Below are 20,290 nucleotides of genomic sequence, written 5' to 3' on the forward strand. Positions count from 1 at the left end.
GTTTGTTTGATTTCCTATTATGGAATTGCCACATTCACATCCTGAGAACGTCCCATCACAAAACAGAATAATGTTGTGTAGCATGGAAATGCTTTCAAATGTTTGCGACAAAATTGTGTTTTAGTAGCTCCTAATTTATTTCATGTTAACATGACAAATGCACATTAGGCTGATTTCCATCCCCTTAAAAACCTGGTATTAAATATTCTTGACTCGTTTGAAAATAAATCGCATGAGAATGATTTCATTACACTTGCGCAAAGGAGGAACACCTCATCTGTCACTGAGCAGAAAGGAACCTTACACGCTACACCTGGTAATGGACTTCATTATGGTAAATTAAGGTCTTTATTTTGAAATTTTTTGAAAATTACTGCTATGTAAAGATTGTCTATTGATGATGACTCCAGATTCACTTATCTCCACTACTACAAATATCCTGTCTTCATATGTGAATGCTAACTACACATCTCAAATATTTTGCTAAGGCATCCTAAAGATTACTTCTTATGTGTGTTCTCTAATTTCCTTTTATTGATACTTCTAACGCCAATAAGGAAATTTGAAACACTTTGAATAGGTAAGCATAAAACAAAGAAAAATGGTATGATTGAACATGAACAGCTTATGTCTTTATTTACATAGATTACATAGAAGCATCAGAAAAGGAAATGAAGATGAGGACCTGTGTAACAAACTGACAATACCTCTCACAATACCAGGAAAGCAATAACAAATGTAGATTTTGGAATGTAGAAGATGTGTTACATGACGCATGTATTTTAATATACAAGTTAAGTCGTTGTCTACAATGAAAATTTAGTGGCAAAGTAAATGAACTTTGCCAAATGTCTTTTATATATTGTCAGTGAAATAAATGTAGCCATATCCCTGTAATACTACCATTATTAAATCTGAGAAAATTGTAAATATCTACTATGCTTAATAACTCATTTTGTGCATGTAATTAATTTTGTATTAATATAATTAGAATATGTGACATGACATCTTTCCACATATGACAGCATAAAGACAAAAAAACTTATTAGAAAATAATTACATTGTTTTTGTTTGCATCAGAAGTAAAACAGTCTGACATGTGAGATATCTAGTTTTGTGATGGTACGCAGTTTCCACAACAAGCTGCTATCCATGGGATAATATTACGGCTTTTTAAGTTGATTTATGTATTTTAGATGTTCTAACCACTCATTGAAAAGTGTGCACACAACTCACAAAATCTAGAGTGTGTTTGTATGTTAACTGTTTGATTCTGTTAATATACAGACACTGTGAAAGCCAATGGTTATGGTAGTTAAGTTTGATTAAAAGTTGGTTACTGATACCCACAAAATGTTACACAATCTGAAGTATGGATGTCTGCTTGAAAATCTCAAAACTATATATCAAATGAGACTTTCTTTGATGACTGCAAAAGCTTAAATAAACTGATCAATTATGTTTAATGTTACACAGAGACTATTCACTAAGTCACAATATAAAAATTTATGAAGGAACAATAATTAAAGTTGTAGTCTTTCGGCACAAAATTTCATCTTTGGTATGAACAAACTAACTACCCTGATAAATGATACATACAACAGTTCTATAATAACACTCCAGTAAGTGCATATGTGTGGCAGTTACTCTTATCACAAAAGCTTCTTGTTGTGCTAGAATCCAGAACAGTGACAACACTGTCAATAACACAACAACCCTATGAACAACATAGTTACATTACTTTAAATAATCTGTACTAAAAGCAGAACAACCACTTGGGTAAAACAACAATAACAAGGCTCATTGACCAATAAATAATTCTTATTCAATACATAAACTCATGACCACAATGACAACAAACTCTGTGTATAAAAATACTGGAAATACAGTATGGCACAAGCTTCTGAAATCACAAAAACCTACTCTGTCTATTGGTTCTGTACAAAACAATGGCACTTAAAGATGAACTAGTCTAGTTAATGGAAGACAGAGCCAAGCCTTCATAACATATTAACTTTTCATAATTTTTGTTTAACATTCCTGAATTCCATTCAACATACATCAGTTTTTAGTGGAAAGTACAATAGGGAACAATCCTATATGGAATTGCTTGAAGAACACTTTGAAGGAAACATAAAGTAACATCTAACAACAATAATCACTATGGAATGAAACAATCCCATACAATAAAATACGTTCACAGTATAAATATACAATGGCACTATCCATGTAACATTTCTCAAAAATTGTACAATGATTAAAAACAATAATGTTGTTGCTGCAGTGGTAATTCAAATGTCTTTTATGTAGAAAATTTTACAAAAAAGTCTTTCTTGTAAATTTAATGGAAGTAACCATATGGAATGTGTACAAAATATGGCACCATAATGACCCACATTTATTTCTGTCCTGTGAAAAGATTGTCTTGGGGATCAGATAATTCTGTTTACTAAGAGTAAGAACTTGTTTTAATACATAGATAAATGTCCAGAATGTAAGAAATGACAGTTTTACTTGATAGTAATTATTGATCAGCCAGACCCCACCAGCACTGCTGTGGTCATTGAAACATACACAATTCCTATGGTAGTTGGTAACCTTAAACAACCACTTGCTTTATGTAGCTGAAGCTATAGCTTCAAAATAATTTTAAAATGTCATATGTCAATAGAGGTGACAATCTATGAAATTACTTTAAGATATTACTCAACAAAGTTGATTTATATAGTTACCATTCAGAATGTTAAAGCTATCAAAAAACGTGATTTTCACAATCAAATATTTGGTTCCCCATTGCAGGGTGAATTCAAAATTGGAAGAATTCACTTTCAACCAGTTGCATTACATTTCACAATTTTTAATTTCAATTATTTTGTCTTTTCACACTTTCTGTTGGAAGAACACGAATATAAACTTGTAAATAAATGTTCTTGTACTTTCTTTTCTGATCACAAGCTACAATGAAAACTATGAAACATTGACAGAATTTTTTTTGATTATGTAGTAGAAAATAGCTTCCAAAGGGCTCTGCACTACAACTGGGACAAAACAAATCCCCAGCACTGACATGTCAGGGAATAATACGTAACTAACATTATTTTTTTAGAATTTGCCAATACTCCTCTCAAATGTCATGTACAGCACTGGAGAATTCCCTTCATAGTAAGAGTAAAGCTAACATATTTGTAAAGGTGCAGTTATCATTTCTTTTTGTATAACATATTCTCCATGTGTCAGTTCTTTTAAGCAGTGATTGGTACTACCATTCTTCTAAGTAGTACATGCAGTCTTCTGTATCAGTAAGTAGATTTGCTAACAGTGCAGCAACAAGTTATGTGATATATAAGTTACCTTAAATATTGCACTTACTGATTTAAGGCTTCACAGCTTTGATTTACTATGGTATTCCAGTAGAAATTCTGCTTGACGTTTTCCTGTTTCAAAAGCACCATGTGTAGTAGAGAAGTAACACTCATGGGTTGCTTCTCCAGCAAATAGCAGAGCTGGATGCTAAAAATGGAAAAAATAAATTTATTTACATGTGCAAAAACAAATTTCATGAATAATTCATAATTAGTTGTCATAACTTATTACTGCTGATATGCTGTTATGGACTTGGCACTTCATCTGTACTTGCACTAAACAGTGGGGAAAATTGGCTTGGGGTCATATGAAAAACTAGCGGGAAAACTTTAGTTTTTCATGATGTTACAAAAAACAGTTACTACCACACAAATTTCACACTGCTAATGGGATAAAACAAAAGGACATTTCTTGTCTGGAAACATGTAGACATAATCCAGCTACACACACATGCTTGTGAAAATTGCAGCAGCAAGAGGAGAGCTGTAACTGGATTACTTACATAACATAATTCACACAATTAAGTTTACAGAGCAACACACGACACCATACTTCAAGAATTCAGTGTGGTGCAAAACTCTGCAAAGCTACACATACTACAACCAGAGGCTCAATGTGCTGTGACAAGGTATCAGTGAGGGCTTGCATGTGTTCCTGAAAAATCTCACTTCATGCAATCAGTATGCAACTTCAGAAGCATCAACATCAACAGATGCTGGAGGACTATGGTGAACAAGTTGTTGACCAATGTTACCCCAGACATGTTCAATGGATGACACCTGAGGGATCATGGAGACAAGGGGCTCAAAAGTGAGTATTTCCCATTACTTACTGCTGGGCACTGACATACTGAAATATGGAATTTGCAATTGCCTGAAGGAGAGACAGAGCACCAAGCTCCAATACCTCCCTTATGAAGTGGTTGCAGTTCTGATCACTCTCACTTTGTAGAAAACGAGATTAAACATTGTTCTAAGGGGACCAAAACAACCATGCTTGGAATTTAGTGGTCCATGCCCCTCAACAATGCAAACTGTCAGGTTGTTACATCTAATACATCTGCAGCTAAAATAGTAAGATGGATTGAAGTGGGATTTATACTAACATGGTTAGAGCCTGCTGTTAAGGCAATTAAATTGCATAAAGGAAACATCGTCTTTCTGTTTGTTTGTTGTTGTTGTTTTTGAGGTGTAGGGGTGTTCACATCATTGATCCACACAGTCACTTCATATCACATGCCATAAATCAAAGGAGAAATAGTGAAAGGTACTACACATGGAACGAAAACAGAAGGAAAATGACACAGGAGCTAAAAAAAAAAATTAAAAAAAAATAAAAAAGAAAAGAAATCACAGGGACATGATCTAGCTACAAAATAGCAGGTCAGCAACTGGAAGCAATTAATTCCATAAATTATCTGGGAGTACTCATTAGGAGTGATTTAAAATGGAATGATCATATAAAGTTGATCGTCGGTAAAGCAGATGCCAGACTGAGATTCATTGGAAGAATCCTGGGGAGGTGCAATCCGACAACAAAGGAAGTAGGTTACAGTGCGCTTGTTCGCCCAATGCTTGAATACTGCTTAGCAGTGTGGGATCTGCACCAGGTAGGGCTGATAGAAGAGATAGAGAAGATCTAACGGAGAGCAGCGCGCTTCGTTACAGGATCATTTAGTAATTTCGAAAGCATTACGCAGATGATAGATAAACTCCAGTGGAAGACTCTGCAGGAGAGACGCTCAGTAGCTCGGTACGGGCATTTGTTAAAGTTTCGAGAACATACCTTCACTGAAGAGTCAAGCAGTATATTGCTCCCTCCTACGTATATCTCGCGAAGAGACCATGAGGATAAAATCAGAGAGATTAGAGCCCACACAGAAGCATACCGACAATCCTTCTTTCCACGTACAATACGAGACTGGAATAGAAGGGAGAACCGATAGAGGTACTCAGGGTACCCTCCGCCACACACCGTCAGGAGGCTTGCGGAGTATGGATGTAGATGTAGATGTAGATGTAGAGGTTATCATTGTCCTCACAAATGTTAGAAGAAATAAATATGGTTAAAAGGCCCAAAACACTGTCTCATTCAATCACTCCTACCTCACTCACATCATTGATCCACACAGTCACTTCATATCACATGCCATAAATCAAAGGAGAAATAGTGAAAGGTACTACACATGGAAAGAAAACAGAAGGAAAATGACACAGGAGCTAAAAAAATTTAAAAAAAATAAAAAAGAAAAGAAATCACAGGGACATGTGACTGGCTCGCCATTTACAAAAAACATGGGTGAGCCAGTTTCCCTGTTAACACATTAAGAACATCGCCATGAAATTTTTGGTAACATGTTGGGCAAATCACAAAACCATAGAAGTCTCACCACATTCATTTGAACATCACTTAAAATAGAGGGCAGATCAGCTGGTAAATCTGCCACAGCCCTCTGGTCCAAAAATAAAACATAGTCCAGTAAAATGTGGAGCACAGTGATCTGTACGCCATTACCACAGCATGTTGGAGGGTTGTTGCACTGGAGCAAGAGCCATGCATCAGATGACTGTGGCCTATGTGAAGATGAGTAAGGAGGACCTCATCCTGCTTTCATGGCTGAAAACAGGTACACCATGGCCGCATAGTGGGCTCTACTAGACACCGCTCATTATCTGTCAGTTCCATCTCATCTTTTGTTGAAAAATATTTAGTAACCTAACATTTAGCTAATTCAGTAATATTAATACAACACATACATGTTTTTCTTCCTGTTGTATTCATGCTGACCAGCAAAAGTAATAGGAAATGAACTCACTGACCAGTACACTGCAGGACAGTCCATGGCATGCCACACTTCATGTGTGCAGGGTGTGCAGCCTCTATGTGGGCTAACACCCAGTCTACCTCAGCTTTGCTTGGTATTTCTCAGAAGTACCTGGAACTGCACAACATTTCATTGGGTAATGTGGTGTATTATTTTTCAGTTGGCCCAACTGTCTTGAGTTCGGCAGAATTATGGTATCAGTGCTGTTTACCCTTCGCTATTTGTTCGTGGTATGAAGGACATTCACAGGTACAATGGCTGTTTGCACAACAGAAGGCAGTCTAGTGACCCACTGTAACAAGCCTTTAAAACTGAATGGGAATGACAAAGAGAGGGATGACAGTTCCCAATACATATGATGCAGTTGTATAAGTGTTGGGTGCTGCAAATTTTCTATGAAGTGAAGTGCAAACAGAATTTAAAGATTTAGTCGACAATGAAAGAGCTAAATATTACAAATATTGGCAAAAGAGATTCATTCTTATGTACATCAAGAAACACTCTGAGCTAAACTTACATGTATGGACCATGTGAAGAAACTGGTGGTATGAATAGTAAAATTTCTGATTGCCAACTCCAGCATCTCGGGCTGGAATGGAGTTGGTGGTTTTGTGTGTATATGTGTGTGTGTGTGTGTGTGTGTGTGTGTGTGTGTGTGTGAGGTGTTCTACCTTGTGTGTGTGAATGGTGTGTGTCTCTCTTTTACTGATGAAGACTATGGCTGAAAGCTTTATGTAAGTATTTTTTAATTATGCCTGTCTACAACTTGACGTGTCTTCTTTACAGTAAGTAGCAATATGTCTCTTCCTACATTGTCGATATTCCTTCCTGGAGTTTCCTATGAAACAGAAAGGTGTAGTGGTCATCCTCCTATATGTAACAATGGAACAAGCCATGTAATTGCATAAATAATTAAGAAAATATTTAAATGGACTTACGGATATACTCTGTGGTCTCTGCTATGATATTGGAACTTGCACTTTCATTTACTTACTATGTTTATGTACTAGTACTCTGTATATCAGTGTGAACTTTACCCTGTTGTTGTTGTTGTTGTTGTTGTGGTCTTCAGTCCTGAGATTGGTTTGATGCAGCTCTCCATGCTACTCTATTCTGTGCAAGCTTCTTCATCTCCCAGTACCTACTGCAACCTACAGCCTTCTGAATCTGCTTAGTGTATTCATCTCTTGGTCTCCCTCTATGATTTTTACCGTCCACACTGCCCTCCAATACTAAATTGGTGATCCCTTGATGCCTCAGAACATGTCATACCAACCGATCCCTTCTTATAGTCAAGTTGTGCCACAAACTTCTCTTCTCCCCAATCCCATTCAATACCTCCTCATTAGTTATGTGATCTACCCAACTAATCTTCAGCATTCTTCTGTAGCACCACATTTTGAACTTTTTCACTGTTATGTATTTCATATTGTTTGTGTCATGGAATGTTTGAATGGTAATGTTCTATTAGTGCTAACAATAAAGTGCTTTGCATGTGTGACATATTTGGACATTTTTATTTTTAAGGCAGGTCTTACATTAGAAAGATAATTCTGTTCTCTGAGTTGGGCCATGAGACAATCTCAATATGAGTTAATGTACATAAAATTATGAAGGCGAGGAATTCTGTGATGAAACAATTCTTGCTTGTTTTCATTGCTGTCTTACCTTCACATATGAATTATTACAGTTTTCTTCAGTAGTATAAACAGGTTCTGACAAAAGAGCAGGCCCAGAAGAAGACTTATCACAGGCACTGGTTGTATTGCTGTATCCACCACAAATATATTTGTTGTTATGCCATCGTGTCCTGCAACAACAAAAAGGGACCATCAACATCAGTTAACAACAAATTATTTTACCAGTATTGTAAACTAATAGCAACTATCCAAAAGCAATATTTTTTCACATAAACAGCAGACAATAGCACACTAGATTATTATGGATGTGAGGTGCAAATTTAAGAAAAAAATATACATTTATTTTAAGGCACAACAAATATGAGATAACATAACACATGTAGGCTGCAACAACAAATGACAACAAACAAGAGTCTTTTTCTCTCTCTGTTGTGTGTGTGTTTATTCAGCATGTGTGCTCAGTCAAAGTATCAAATTGTGGAAGCTGCATTACAGTTACCAATACCATATCAAAGTGCATATCCATTGCTCAGTGTAAATAACTTTCTTCACATCATTATTAATGTTACACATAGAATTTATTTAGCTGTATTATTTATTTATTCTTTGCCCATGGACTCCAGCTGAAAATCCAACTGAGAGTATTGGGTGTGTCATACAATAGGCTATTAACATCAAACTTGATTTCATTATATATAAATGAAACAAATAATTAAACGAAAATAGTCTACAAGCATACAAAGGTATTACATATTTCACATTATATACAGGTGAGTCATCTAACATTAGTACTGGATATATTTCGTAAACCACATCAAATACTGACGAATCAATTCCACAGACCGAACGTGAGGAGAGGGGCTAGTGTATTTGGTTAATACAAACCATAAAAAAATGCACAGAAGTATGTTTTTTAACACAAACCTCCGTTTTTTTAAATGGAACCACGTTAGTTTTGTTAGCACATCTGAACATATAAACAAATACGTAATCAGTGCCGTTTGTTGCATTGTAAAATGTTTATTACATCCAGAGGTATTGTAACCTAAAGTTGACACTTGAGTACCACTCCTCCGCTGTACGATCGTGTGTATCGAAGAGCACCGAATTACGTAGGGATCGAAAGGGAGCGGTGATAGACCTTAGGTACAGAAGAGACTGAAACAGCACATTACATCCACATGCTAACACCTTTTTAGTGGTGTTTTTCACTGACACACATGTACATTACCATGAGGGGTGAGGTACACGTGCACAAGTGGTTTCCATTTTCAATTACGGAGTGGAATAGAGTGTGTCCCAACATGTCAGGCCAATAGATGTTCAATGTGGTGGCCATCATTTGCTGCACACAATTGCAATCTCTGGCGTAACGAATGTCGTACACGCCACAGTGCATCTGGTGTAATGTCACCGCAGGCTGCCACAATACGTTGATTCATATCCTCTGGGGTTGTAGGCACATCACGGTACACATTGTCCTTTAACGTACCACACAGAAAGAAGTCCAGAGGTGTAAGATCAGGAGAACGGGCTGGCCAATTTATGCGTCCTCCACGTCCTATGAAACGCCCATCGAACATCCTGTCAAGGGTCAGCCTAGTGTTAATTGCGGAATGTGCAGGTGCACCATCATGCTGATACCACATACGTCGACGTGTTTCCAGTGGGACATTTTCGAGCAACGTTGGCAGATCATTCTGTAGAAACGCGATGTATGTTGCAGCTGTTTGGGTCCCTGCAATGAAGTGAGGAGCAATGACGTGGTCGCCAATGATTCCGCACCGTGCATTTACAGTCCACGGTCGCTGTCGCTCTACCTGTCTGAGCCAGCGAGGATTGTCCAAGGACCAGTAACATCATCTTACTATTCACTCAAACTGTATATACATTTCTCTGTGAGATATAGTTTCAATTGATTTTTAAAACATTTTAGGTCTGTTTCTTTTTTAATGATTTTTGGGGAGTTTATTAAAAAACCTTTTGTATGCTTCTTCCTGGGCAGTCATAGACAGTTTTAGATTTCTGTTTATCATACAGTAATTTTCATTTCCTCTTGTACCGTGCCTGTGTACATCTTTATTTAGGAGGTGTTTATCGGTTGACCTTACCGCCATTATGCTTTGGTATATGTACAGTGAATATACTGTCATAATATTACAGTGTACAAAAGTTTGCCTACAGGTCTGTCTTGGTGGTATTTTTGCAATGCATCTCACTGCTCTTTTCCGAATTGTGAATATTCTTTTTAAGTAGCCAGCTTGTGCGCTTCCCATATATGAACTGAATAAGACAACTGTGAGAAGACAAGTCAATAATACATTGTTTTGAGGACATTATCATCCACAGTCTTAGCTGTTTTATGCATGATGTTAGTTTATCTTTTTACACAGTGCATCTATGTGCTCCCCCCATGCCAAATGTTTGTCTATTATAGTTCCTAGAAAGTTTGTGCTGGTTACTTCTTTAATAGTCTTTCCATTTATACTATAATTTTCACTATGCTTGGTCTGACATACTACATTCATTGTTTTAGACTGATTCATAAACAGGTTGTTTTGTGTTAAATATTTATTTGCATGTTCGATATTCAGGAGTGCATCCTTCTCAAGCTCCTCCTTTGTGTCAGCTGTACAAATGATTGTTGTGTCATCAGCATACATTATAAGTTTCTGATTTATATAGCTAGGGAAGTCATTTACGTAGAGTATAAATAATATTGGCTGAAGCACTGACCCTTGCAGCACACCATGTTTAACTGTTTGCAATTCTGATCTGTAGTTCGTTATATTTCCCCCACTAGTATGTATGATTTCTGTGCATTGTTTCCTATTTGTAATGTGTGATTTAAGTATGTCATAGGATTTTCCTCTAATTCCATACTGATATAATTTCATCATTAATTTTGAGTGGTTCACACAATTAAATGCCTTAGATAGGTCCATAAAAGTCCCACAAGTCTTTTGTTGCCTGTCAAGTAAATTAAGAATGTACTCAATTATATCTGTTGATGCTGCTTTTGTTGACTTCCCTTCTCTGAAACCATGAATGCAGTATACTGTACTTTGTTATAAAACTTACAACTCTGTTCTTTATTATCATTTCATAGATTTTAGCAAATGTTGAGATCAATGATATTGGCTTGTCATTTCCTAATTCATCCCTGTTCCTTTTCTTAAATACTGGCTTCACTTTACTTACTTTCAGTGAATCTGGAAATATACCTTCTTCTATCACAGCATTCAGCATGTGTGTCAATGGTTTTAATACACATTCTCTGCATTCCTTTACGAGATGTGATGTGACACCATCCAAGCCAGATTAATGTTCTTGTAAAAGTTATCTCTACATTTAATGTGTTGTATCCGTCATTGTCTGTATGTTCTTGTGATTAGAATACAAGGTGTCTCCCTGAAACCTCCCTGATTTCAAAGACACAGGATTTTTAAAAAAAAACAACCACGCAGTAGATATGACAAAGAAAAATATACCACATTATAGAGCATCTCAAAGGATTTATTTATTCATCATCAATACACCTCTACATGTGAACCATTTGTAGCACGAAGAATATTGAGTATATATTCAATTTCTTTCCAAGTTCTTTATAACATTTTCTCCGTTATTATTGCAATTGCATTAGTGACACGATGTCACAATGTAGGAATATCGTCCACCTTGGTCGCATACACACGGTCCTTTACGAATCCCTACATGAAGAATTGAAGGAGCGTAAAGCTGGATGAACGTGGTGGCCAGGCAATGGGTCCTCCACATCTGATCCAATGATTGGGAAATTTCCTATCCAGAAACTTGTGAACAGCTGTTGACCAATGCGGCAGAGCTCTATCTTGTTGAAAAATGATGTTGGGTTGCAAGTCTGTATCTGAGAGTACACAAACTCCTCCAACATTTCCAGATATACTGACTCATTCACTGTTTGTTCAGCAAAGAAGAACGGTCCAACAATCCTGTTGTGCATTAGCCCACACCAGACTTATAGTTTAGGGCTATCGTGAACATGTTCAATGACAACGTATGGATTTTGAAAACCCCACATCCGAACATTATGCCTATTAACCATTCCTGATCAATGAAAGGTTGCCTCATCTGAAAATAAACATCTTTCCAGGAGGCTGTCATCCTATGCTGCAGCATATCCACAGCAAATTGTTGTCAGTGTAACTTGTTGTTCAGTGTCAGATGTTGCAGAATTTGCACTTTGTAAGCACACATACAAAGATGCTGGTGAATTACATGATGCAATGTTGCTTGAGGTACACCAAATTGCCCACATGTTTGATGAACTGACTTACGTCGGCTTTTGAGAAATGTTTGTCTGATGTCTTCCACTGTCTCTTCTGAAACTCTGTAACGTGCACTGCCAGAATGTTTCAGAACAATTCCTATTGCCAGAAACGTCCTATACCATCCCTTCATTGTTTTCACGTCAGGTGGATCACATTCATAAACACAACGATAATTTCTTTGCACAGTAATCGGCGATTTTGTTTCTGCAAAGCACACTACTGCTTGCATGTGCTGCTGTGTAGTCGCCATTTTCACTTCGTGCGACCATGCTGCACTCTGGTGACGATACTTGGCGCTTCTGACATGGGAATATAAATTCTTTGAGACGCTCTACAATGTGGTGCATTTTTCATTGTTGTATATACTGTGGTTTTTCTCTCCTGGGTCCTTGAAATCAGGGAGATTTGAGTGGGACACCCTTTATATTGGCAATTCGTAAGGTCATATCTTTGTGTGTTTTTTGTTGTGCTTTTTCCATCTGGTTGTGACATGGATTCTCTGCTTCAAACACTGGTGCAGCAGCAGAAGGATCTCATCATGGTCATGCAACAGGCTTTACCTGCATGGGACTCTAATCCTTCATCTCTGACTTTTTCCTCTTCCATTCCCACAGTTTGATGATGCAGCAGAAGATTGGGAGCATACAAACACTGCCTACAGCAACATTTCCACACCTGCTAAGGATGCAGAAGTATGTCGTGCAATGTTTCTGTCATGGATTTCTCCTGTTTCATATCAGGTGTTGTGGCAGTTGGCCCCATTTCAGGAACCTTCCTTGTTGTTTTTTGATAATGTATGTTCATTGTTGTCTTCCTACTGTCACTACCACATGCATTTTGTGGCAGCTATGGTTGAATCCATCAATGCAAGAGCAGCCCCATCAGTCTTATTGTGCCTAGGCTGTGACCCTTCACGGCCTTAGTCACAAGTGCCATTTTGTCAGAGCATATCAAAAGAATTGTGTGCGGATGGCAGGTTCATGATGTTATCATCTGCTCTGTCCCAGACAAGGAAGTCCAGCAATGGGCCTTCCAATTACAAACCCCTCCCTGAAAGTGGTTTTGTCAAGTGCCCATTCGTATGAGCTCACCAGCTGGAAGCCAGATGCGATGTAGTGGCGATAACAGGGTGGCCCTGCTGTATCTACTGCATTCAGGGAGTGCAAGCTGATCAGTTTAGTGCCTTCAGAACAGTGCTTAAACAGCATTGTAGCTACCGCTCCCTGTTGCTGTTCTCTGGGTTTTGTTACACCCAAAATGCTGGGGAAGTGTCTCCAGCATTGGGCTGTCTGTTATGAGTGTTGAAAAAAAACCACTGCATTATGTTGTAGAACAAGGGACCCTCTGCCATGCACCCTATGGCGGCCTGCAAAGTACATATTTAGTTGTAGTTGAGGATTAGATGGAAAATTTTGAAAGCTTAAAATTTTTCATTTTTGGCAATGTTCATATGTACTTTTCTTTTATATTTTCAGTGAATAAAGCCACAATTTTCTAGTAAATGCAGCTATTTCCGGGACTAGAAAATGAAACTTAATAATTTCAAATACCTGTAAACTGCTCTGGGCAATGGAATATCATTCCTTTTGGTGAACTTCTGTAACAGTTGTGTGCAGTGTTCTCCCACCAATTTCTCTGGTAAATCTTCAACAAGTATGGCACCATTACCTCCTACCCATCCAAGTAGAACTGCTCTTTGTGTAAGAACAACATCAAATCCTGTTACATCTCGGGTCCAAGAGAATTCCTAAACAAATTACAAAAAAATGATTATTGTTATGCTCTGAATCACCAATACTTTATACAAGTCTACAATGTGTTTTAGTTTCATCATACTACTTTACATTTTGACCAGAGACAACCATTTTCTCCCTTAGATATTTACACTAAAATAAAGTTACATTTATTGTATTGGTTGTTTCAGAAAGACTATCAGGGTTTGAAAGCTTTGTAGTATTTGTTAACTTTGATTTGCATTGGTAAATGATAGATGATAAAAAAACAGTCTGAACTATAAGTGTCCTGTGACAGCAAAATTTGTCAAGTGGCGCCATAATTGGTATGTCCAAAGTGAATGAAGCAGCAATTGCTTCTTTAGTATTCAACTATGATTTAGATGGGATGACCAGCCTGAGTACCGATATGGAGGGCAAGTTAGAGATACTCGGACTTCCTGGCCACAACTTCCTCCTGCGAGAGGCACCACCACATCAGCTGACATATTGCCTGGGCTCATCCACTGATGCAAGTGTGCTGGTAAATACCATGGCCTCAACTCACCAGTCAGTCTCTCACTAGTTCATTAATGCCTCACATAATCGCCATTGATAAGTAGAGTTTTGACCTTGCCTGTATTACATTTCTTGATATGCATTGCTCCCTGAGCTATTATATAGGCTTCAGGTGGCTTTACTACTCTCCCAGCTTGTTTCTGGTTAGATGTTCATTTCGTGAACTCCACCATCCTTGACCTCAGGAACAGCCTGTTTGTTTCTATGTTACCATCAGTGTGAGCGATCATAAACTGTGTTCTACCTACACCAAAGAGAACAGAAAAGTAGCAATGATAACTTTCTCACCATGTTGTCATTCTCATGCAGCATGGATTCTGTGTATCAAAAGTTAGGCTGCAGCAGTTACAGCAGCAACAGCAACAGCACAAGAAGCAATAGGGATTCCAGCAGCAAACACTACTGCAACAGCAAGATAAACAGCGGGAATTCCAGCAGAAGCAACAGTAGTAGCAGAAACTGCAGTGGTAATTACGACAGCAACAGCAGAAATTGCTGTTAAAAGTGCTGCAAAACCAGTAACAGTCAGCAGCTGTTGTTTCCTTGCTTACCCCTCTGCTATAAGCTTACTTTGATGAGGTAAATGAGAGTTGAGACATGTGTTTTATCTCATTGTTCTTCACTTCAAGGCAAGTCAGATAAATGACACAGAGTGTCAGAGAGTGCTCTTACTGTGTCTAGTTATCATTTGAATGAAGTGGTGTAACAACTACATCTACTCTCAGAACCCATTAGTTTGAAATTTTCTGATGTTTGTGGTGTGCTGAGAGACTATTACCATCCACAACCCCACATAACTGTCCCTAGGCTCATATTTAACCAATGTGTTGTGCACCATAAGCAAACATACATAGCACGGGCTGCTGACTTGCGAGACTTAGCACGTAAGTGTGATTTCTCCTGTAAACAGCATGATGCATTGTATGTGGACTCATTACTCCATGGCATCATACATCTTTCTTCTGGTTGAGAAGCTATTGTGAAGGCCTTAGAACTGTCTGATCCAATCCTGAGCTATGAGCTTAAAATTACTAAAGCTCTCAAATAAACTGCATCTCCACAAACTATGTTCATGATACTTCTGGTGTCAACATTGTTAGTAGTAATAGTAATCACAGTTGTGGTCTATGATCACAATTTACAAAGTACTATTTCATCTGGTAGTCCAGTAACATGGGATTCAGTAGTTGACGCAGAAATCACTGATCCCCTGCCCTCGCCATTGATCCTTCACCCTCGGTGTTGCAAGCAGAGGCTCATCAACTGCTTCCCCCTTGCCATTTCGAAGGTGGCCCAGAAAAGTTAGTGCTGTCAAATCATGTCCAGTTGTTCACCATTGCATCAATTGTGTCACTGCTCTTTCTATTACATCATCTGTTTTGCCTGCCACAAACCAGGGCAGCTGGCAAGTGTCTGCTTCAGCCAACATGTGACAACAACAATGGCCATCAGTTTACTGCACACTATCTTGCCGGTGCCCTTAGATGGTTAATCAATTTAATAAAAATGTTGTTAAATTAATATAATCAGGGGTGTACCAGAACCCTTCCTTGCAACTTAGAAAGTGGCTTAGGTCGGTCCATTGTTTTGCAATGTTCCATGCTGGCAAACCCTTAATGCTTGCCATTGATGCATCAGATTGTGTCATTGGTGCCATGGTGTACCACAGATATGTTAATGCCATGGAACAACCCATTGTATTTGCATCTACAACATTAAATGTGGCACAGTGGAATTGTTCACAAACAGAGAAAGAGGCATTCATTATCATAAAGTGTCAAGAAGTTTTACATATATCTCTGTGGTTCTAAGTTCCACTTGATCACTGGCCACCAGCCCCTCGGTTTGCTATTCCATCCCCGTTCTGAACTTCATGATAGAACAATTCATGATAGAAAAATGCAGCGGCTGTAATGGTGGACATTTTTCCTGAGTAATTATACCTATGAGACTTATTAGCAGTCCACCACATGGCACTCAAATTCTGATGCACTTTTTTGCTTGCCTTGAGATCCAGATGCAGAATTTAATAGGCATGAAGTGTTGTGTTTTGCCTCGGACACAAGTCAGCGACACACTCTCAACAAACTCCTGTCTATGGCACATGAAGCAGCAGCAGGAATGGGCCATGATCCAATACTCTGCAGGGTGTTATCTGTTGTATGGCAAAGTTGCCTAGAGCATCTGCTTAAGGACATCAATCTGGTATGGTGCACCTATTTTTCATTACAGCACAGGCTTAATGTCACAGTGTGTCTTTTTGTTACCTAGGGATGATTTTGAATGCAGGTGGTAGTTCCTCCCATGCTCTGCATCTGCACACTGAAGCTTCTCCACACTGCACAATGGGGTATGTGCAGAATAAAGGCAATAGCACAGTACCATGTTTAATGGGCTGGTGTTGATACTGCCATACAACTCACCATCCAGAACTGGTAGACCTGCACCCAGAATCAATCACCTCCAGCATAGCATTTCAGCCCTTTGCCATGCCCTGACCACACCTGGCAAAGAGGGCAAGTTGATTTCACTGGAGCTTTCCATGGAGCAATGTGATTGCTGGGTAAAAAGTTCTCAATAAATTTGCTGTGTCAAATTTGGATAAAATCCCAAGCTTCCGATGACTACCAACACCATCACCATCATGGGCTTCATCTGACTGCTGAGAAACTGAAGAGGTTTCCCACTTTTAAGCCCATAGGATGGCATCTAATTGGCTGGATTTCATCATGGTGACATGACAGAAATGGTACTGACGTGGTGCCCATAATGTCCACACACGCTGGTAGTTCCTCCCATGCATCCGCATATTGAAGTTCTTTGCATACTCTGTCCAGAATGAACTTCCAGTGCCATCACTTGCATCAGGCAGTGAGCTATGAAAAGTCTTCCTTTATGCTGTTTCTTTATCAACTGCTAGCCTTCATGCATTGCTAAGTACACTACTGGCCATTAAAATTGCTACACCACGAAGATGATGTGCTACAGATGCGAAATTTAACTGACAGGAAGAAGATGCTGTGATATGCAAATGATTAACTTTTCAGAGCATTCACACAAGGTTGGCACTGGTGGCGATGCCTACAACATGCTGACATGAGGAAAGTTTCCAACCAATTGCTCATACACAAACAGCAGTTGACTGGCGTTGTCTGGTGAAACGTTGTTGTGATGCCTCGTGTAAGGAGGATAAATGCGTACCATCACGTTTCTGACTTTGATAAAGGTCAGATTGTAGCCTATCGCGATTGCTGTTTATCGCATCGCAACATTGCTGCTCGCGTTGGTCGAGATACAGTGACTGTTAGCAGAATATGGAATCGGTGGGTTCAGGAGGGTGATATGGAACACCATGCTGGATCCCAATAGCCTCGTATCACTAGCAGTTTAGATGACAGGCATCTTATCCGCATGGCTGTAATGGATCATGCAGCCACATCTCGATCCCTGAGTCAACAGATGGGGATGTTTGCAAGACAATAACCATCTGCACGAACAGTTCGACGATGTTTGCAGAAGCATGGACTATCAGCTCAGAGACCATGGCTGCGGTTACCCTTGATGCTGCATCACAGACAGGAGCGCCTACGATGGTGTACTCAATGACGAACCTGGGTGTGCGAATGGCAAAACGTCATTTTTTCGGATGAATCCAGGTTCTGTTTACAGCATCATGATCATCATATCTGTATTTCGCGATAACGTGGTGAACACACATTGGAAGCGTGTATTCGCCATCGCCATACTGGTGTATCACCCGGTGTGACGGTATGGGGTGCCATCGGTTACACGTCTTGGTCAGCTCTTGTCCGCATTGGCGGCACTTTGAACAGTGGATGTTACATTCCAGATGAGTTACAACCCGTGGCTCTACCCTTCATTCAATCCCTGCGAAACCCTACATTTCAGCAGGATAATGCATGGCTGCATGCTGCAGGTCCTGTACAGGCCTTTCTCGATACAGAAAATGTTCGACTGTTGCCCTGACTAGCACATTCTCCAGATCTCTCAGCAATTGAAAATGTCTGGTCAATGGTGGCCAAGCAACTGGCTCATTACAATACACCAGTCACTACTCTTGATGAACTGTGGTATCGTGTTGAAGCTGCATGAGCAGCTGTACCTGTACACACCATCCAAGCTCTGGTTGACTGAATGCCCAGACATATCAAGGCCGTTATTACGGCCAGAGGTGGTTGTTTTGGGTACTGATTTCTCAGGATCTATGCACCCAAATTGCGAGAAAATGTAATCGCATGTCAGTTCTAGTATTGTCCAACGAATACCCGTTTATCATCTGCGTTTCTTCTTGGTGTAGCAATTTCAGTGGCCAGTAGTGTATATAACCACTGTCTATACTGAAGTTTTTATCACAGAGTTTAATTTTGATTGCTTCTCTAGCCACAAAGACCCAATAATTCAAAGTGTGGGGCAGAATTCTCATATGTTCATAAATAATTTGTGTGTATTTAACAGGCTAAGCTCAGCCACCACCGATTTTTTAAAATTCCTGTTCTTCAGGTGACACTGATGTTCAACATAGCAATCAGCAACAGTCCATATAGACTGATGATGTAACTACAGCCATATTTGCAAGGAATATTATAAATTCGCAGCACACTCAGGCTGAGATTATTTGTTACATGCCACAACATTTTCTTAATTTTTTTTGGCAGCCAAAACACCAATTTGATTCCTTGCCTGTTTACGATTCTACCTATCTTTCAGTTATTGCATTGCAGAATGGAAGGGTGTTGGTCTCCTGGCTTTGATAAATGACATCTGATCTTGGTTTTCTCAACAGCATTAACTTAATATCATGGAGTAAATACCCAAGCCTCCTGAACTCCATCATCAGATGATTCATCTCAGAGGTGCTTGCTCCTTGTATGTGCTTCTTGAGTGAAACAATCCTGGTACTACGAATTAGAATGTTCAGCATAAACTCTCTTCTGAGCTGGATGGTGAAAGCTTCACCCCTTGACATACAGGCCTGTATGCATTGGCTTTCAATTCACAGAGTGATCAAGTCATCCATCTATTTTTCATTTCAATAACACATCTAAGAAAGGCAACTTTCCATCCATCTCCATCTCTGCGATTAATCTTGTTTGGATGCATACAGTTCATATGGTCAATGAACTACTGCAGAACCTCACCCAAATTAAACATATCTGAAGAAGCAGGACGGATGGAGGGGAGCTCATTTTCTGAAACCCACCATGACAAAATTAGCTATGGCCAGTGACAGTTACAAACCATGGCTGTGTCATCAGTCATTCAATAATAATTTTACTGTACAAAAAACACATGGTCATAAGGGTATGTCAGAACAATTTTAAGAGTTTAGGAGAGAAATGAGTGGCCATCAGTCTTACTGTTTTTTTCTCCTGGTTCTTTCATAAACAGGAAGACTACATCGAGTCTGACCAAAATTTCATTTGAGAATTTTTAATTGCAGCCTGCAGTGGCTGAATATAAGTGCCAATAATTTAGATAAAATAGGTGGTAATTTAGATAAATACTTCGTTACCTTATATGTAGCACTCATGATCAGTCTAAGTAGTATGCATCTTGGTGCATTTCAGGCAGATTATACAACATCATAAAAAGTTTTCCATCACCCCAGTTCCCAGAACTCCTGAAAATAGACATTGACTGTGGATATTATATCACAGACACAGTCCCTTTGATTGTTCAGAGATGTCACTAAACTTGCCCAAAGAAATAAACAACCATGTATGAGCAGCGTCTATTAGATGGAGGGGGTCTGACAGCCGATCAGTTCCAGTCATTCCACCAGGAAGGAGGTACACAGCTCATGTTGCCTGTAGTTTAACCAAGCTTAGACAGTCAATACCA

At 39.0% G+C, this 20,290-nt stretch overlaps 1 protein-coding gene across 4 annotated transcripts in view; it reads right to left on the reverse strand.

Moving 5' to 3' along the window:
- Positions 1-610: 610 nt before the first annotated feature.
- Positions 611-20,290, reverse strand: part of LOC126337850 (uncharacterized) — a 152,543-nt gene continuing 132,863 nt past the window's right edge. For all 4 annotated transcript variants that reach the window (XM_050001503.1, XM_050001505.1, XM_050001506.1 and 1 more), the window contains exons 15-17: positions 13,688-13,884; positions 7,856-7,997; positions 611-3,510 (exon numbers count right to left, since the gene is read on the reverse strand). In XM_050001503.1, coding sequence (XP_049857460.1) covers positions 3,382-3,510; positions 7,856-7,997; positions 13,688-13,884 — 468 coding nt within the window. In that variant the 3' untranslated portion in view covers positions 611-3,381. The remainder of the gene's footprint in view (positions 3,511-7,855; positions 7,998-13,687; positions 13,885-20,290) is intronic.

Source organism: Schistocerca gregaria, chromosome 1 (genome assembly GCF_023897955.1).
Source record: "Schistocerca gregaria isolate iqSchGreg1 chromosome 1, iqSchGreg1.2, whole genome shotgun sequence".
Lineage (NCBI taxonomy): Eukaryota > Metazoa > Arthropoda > Insecta > Orthoptera > Acrididae > Schistocerca > Schistocerca gregaria.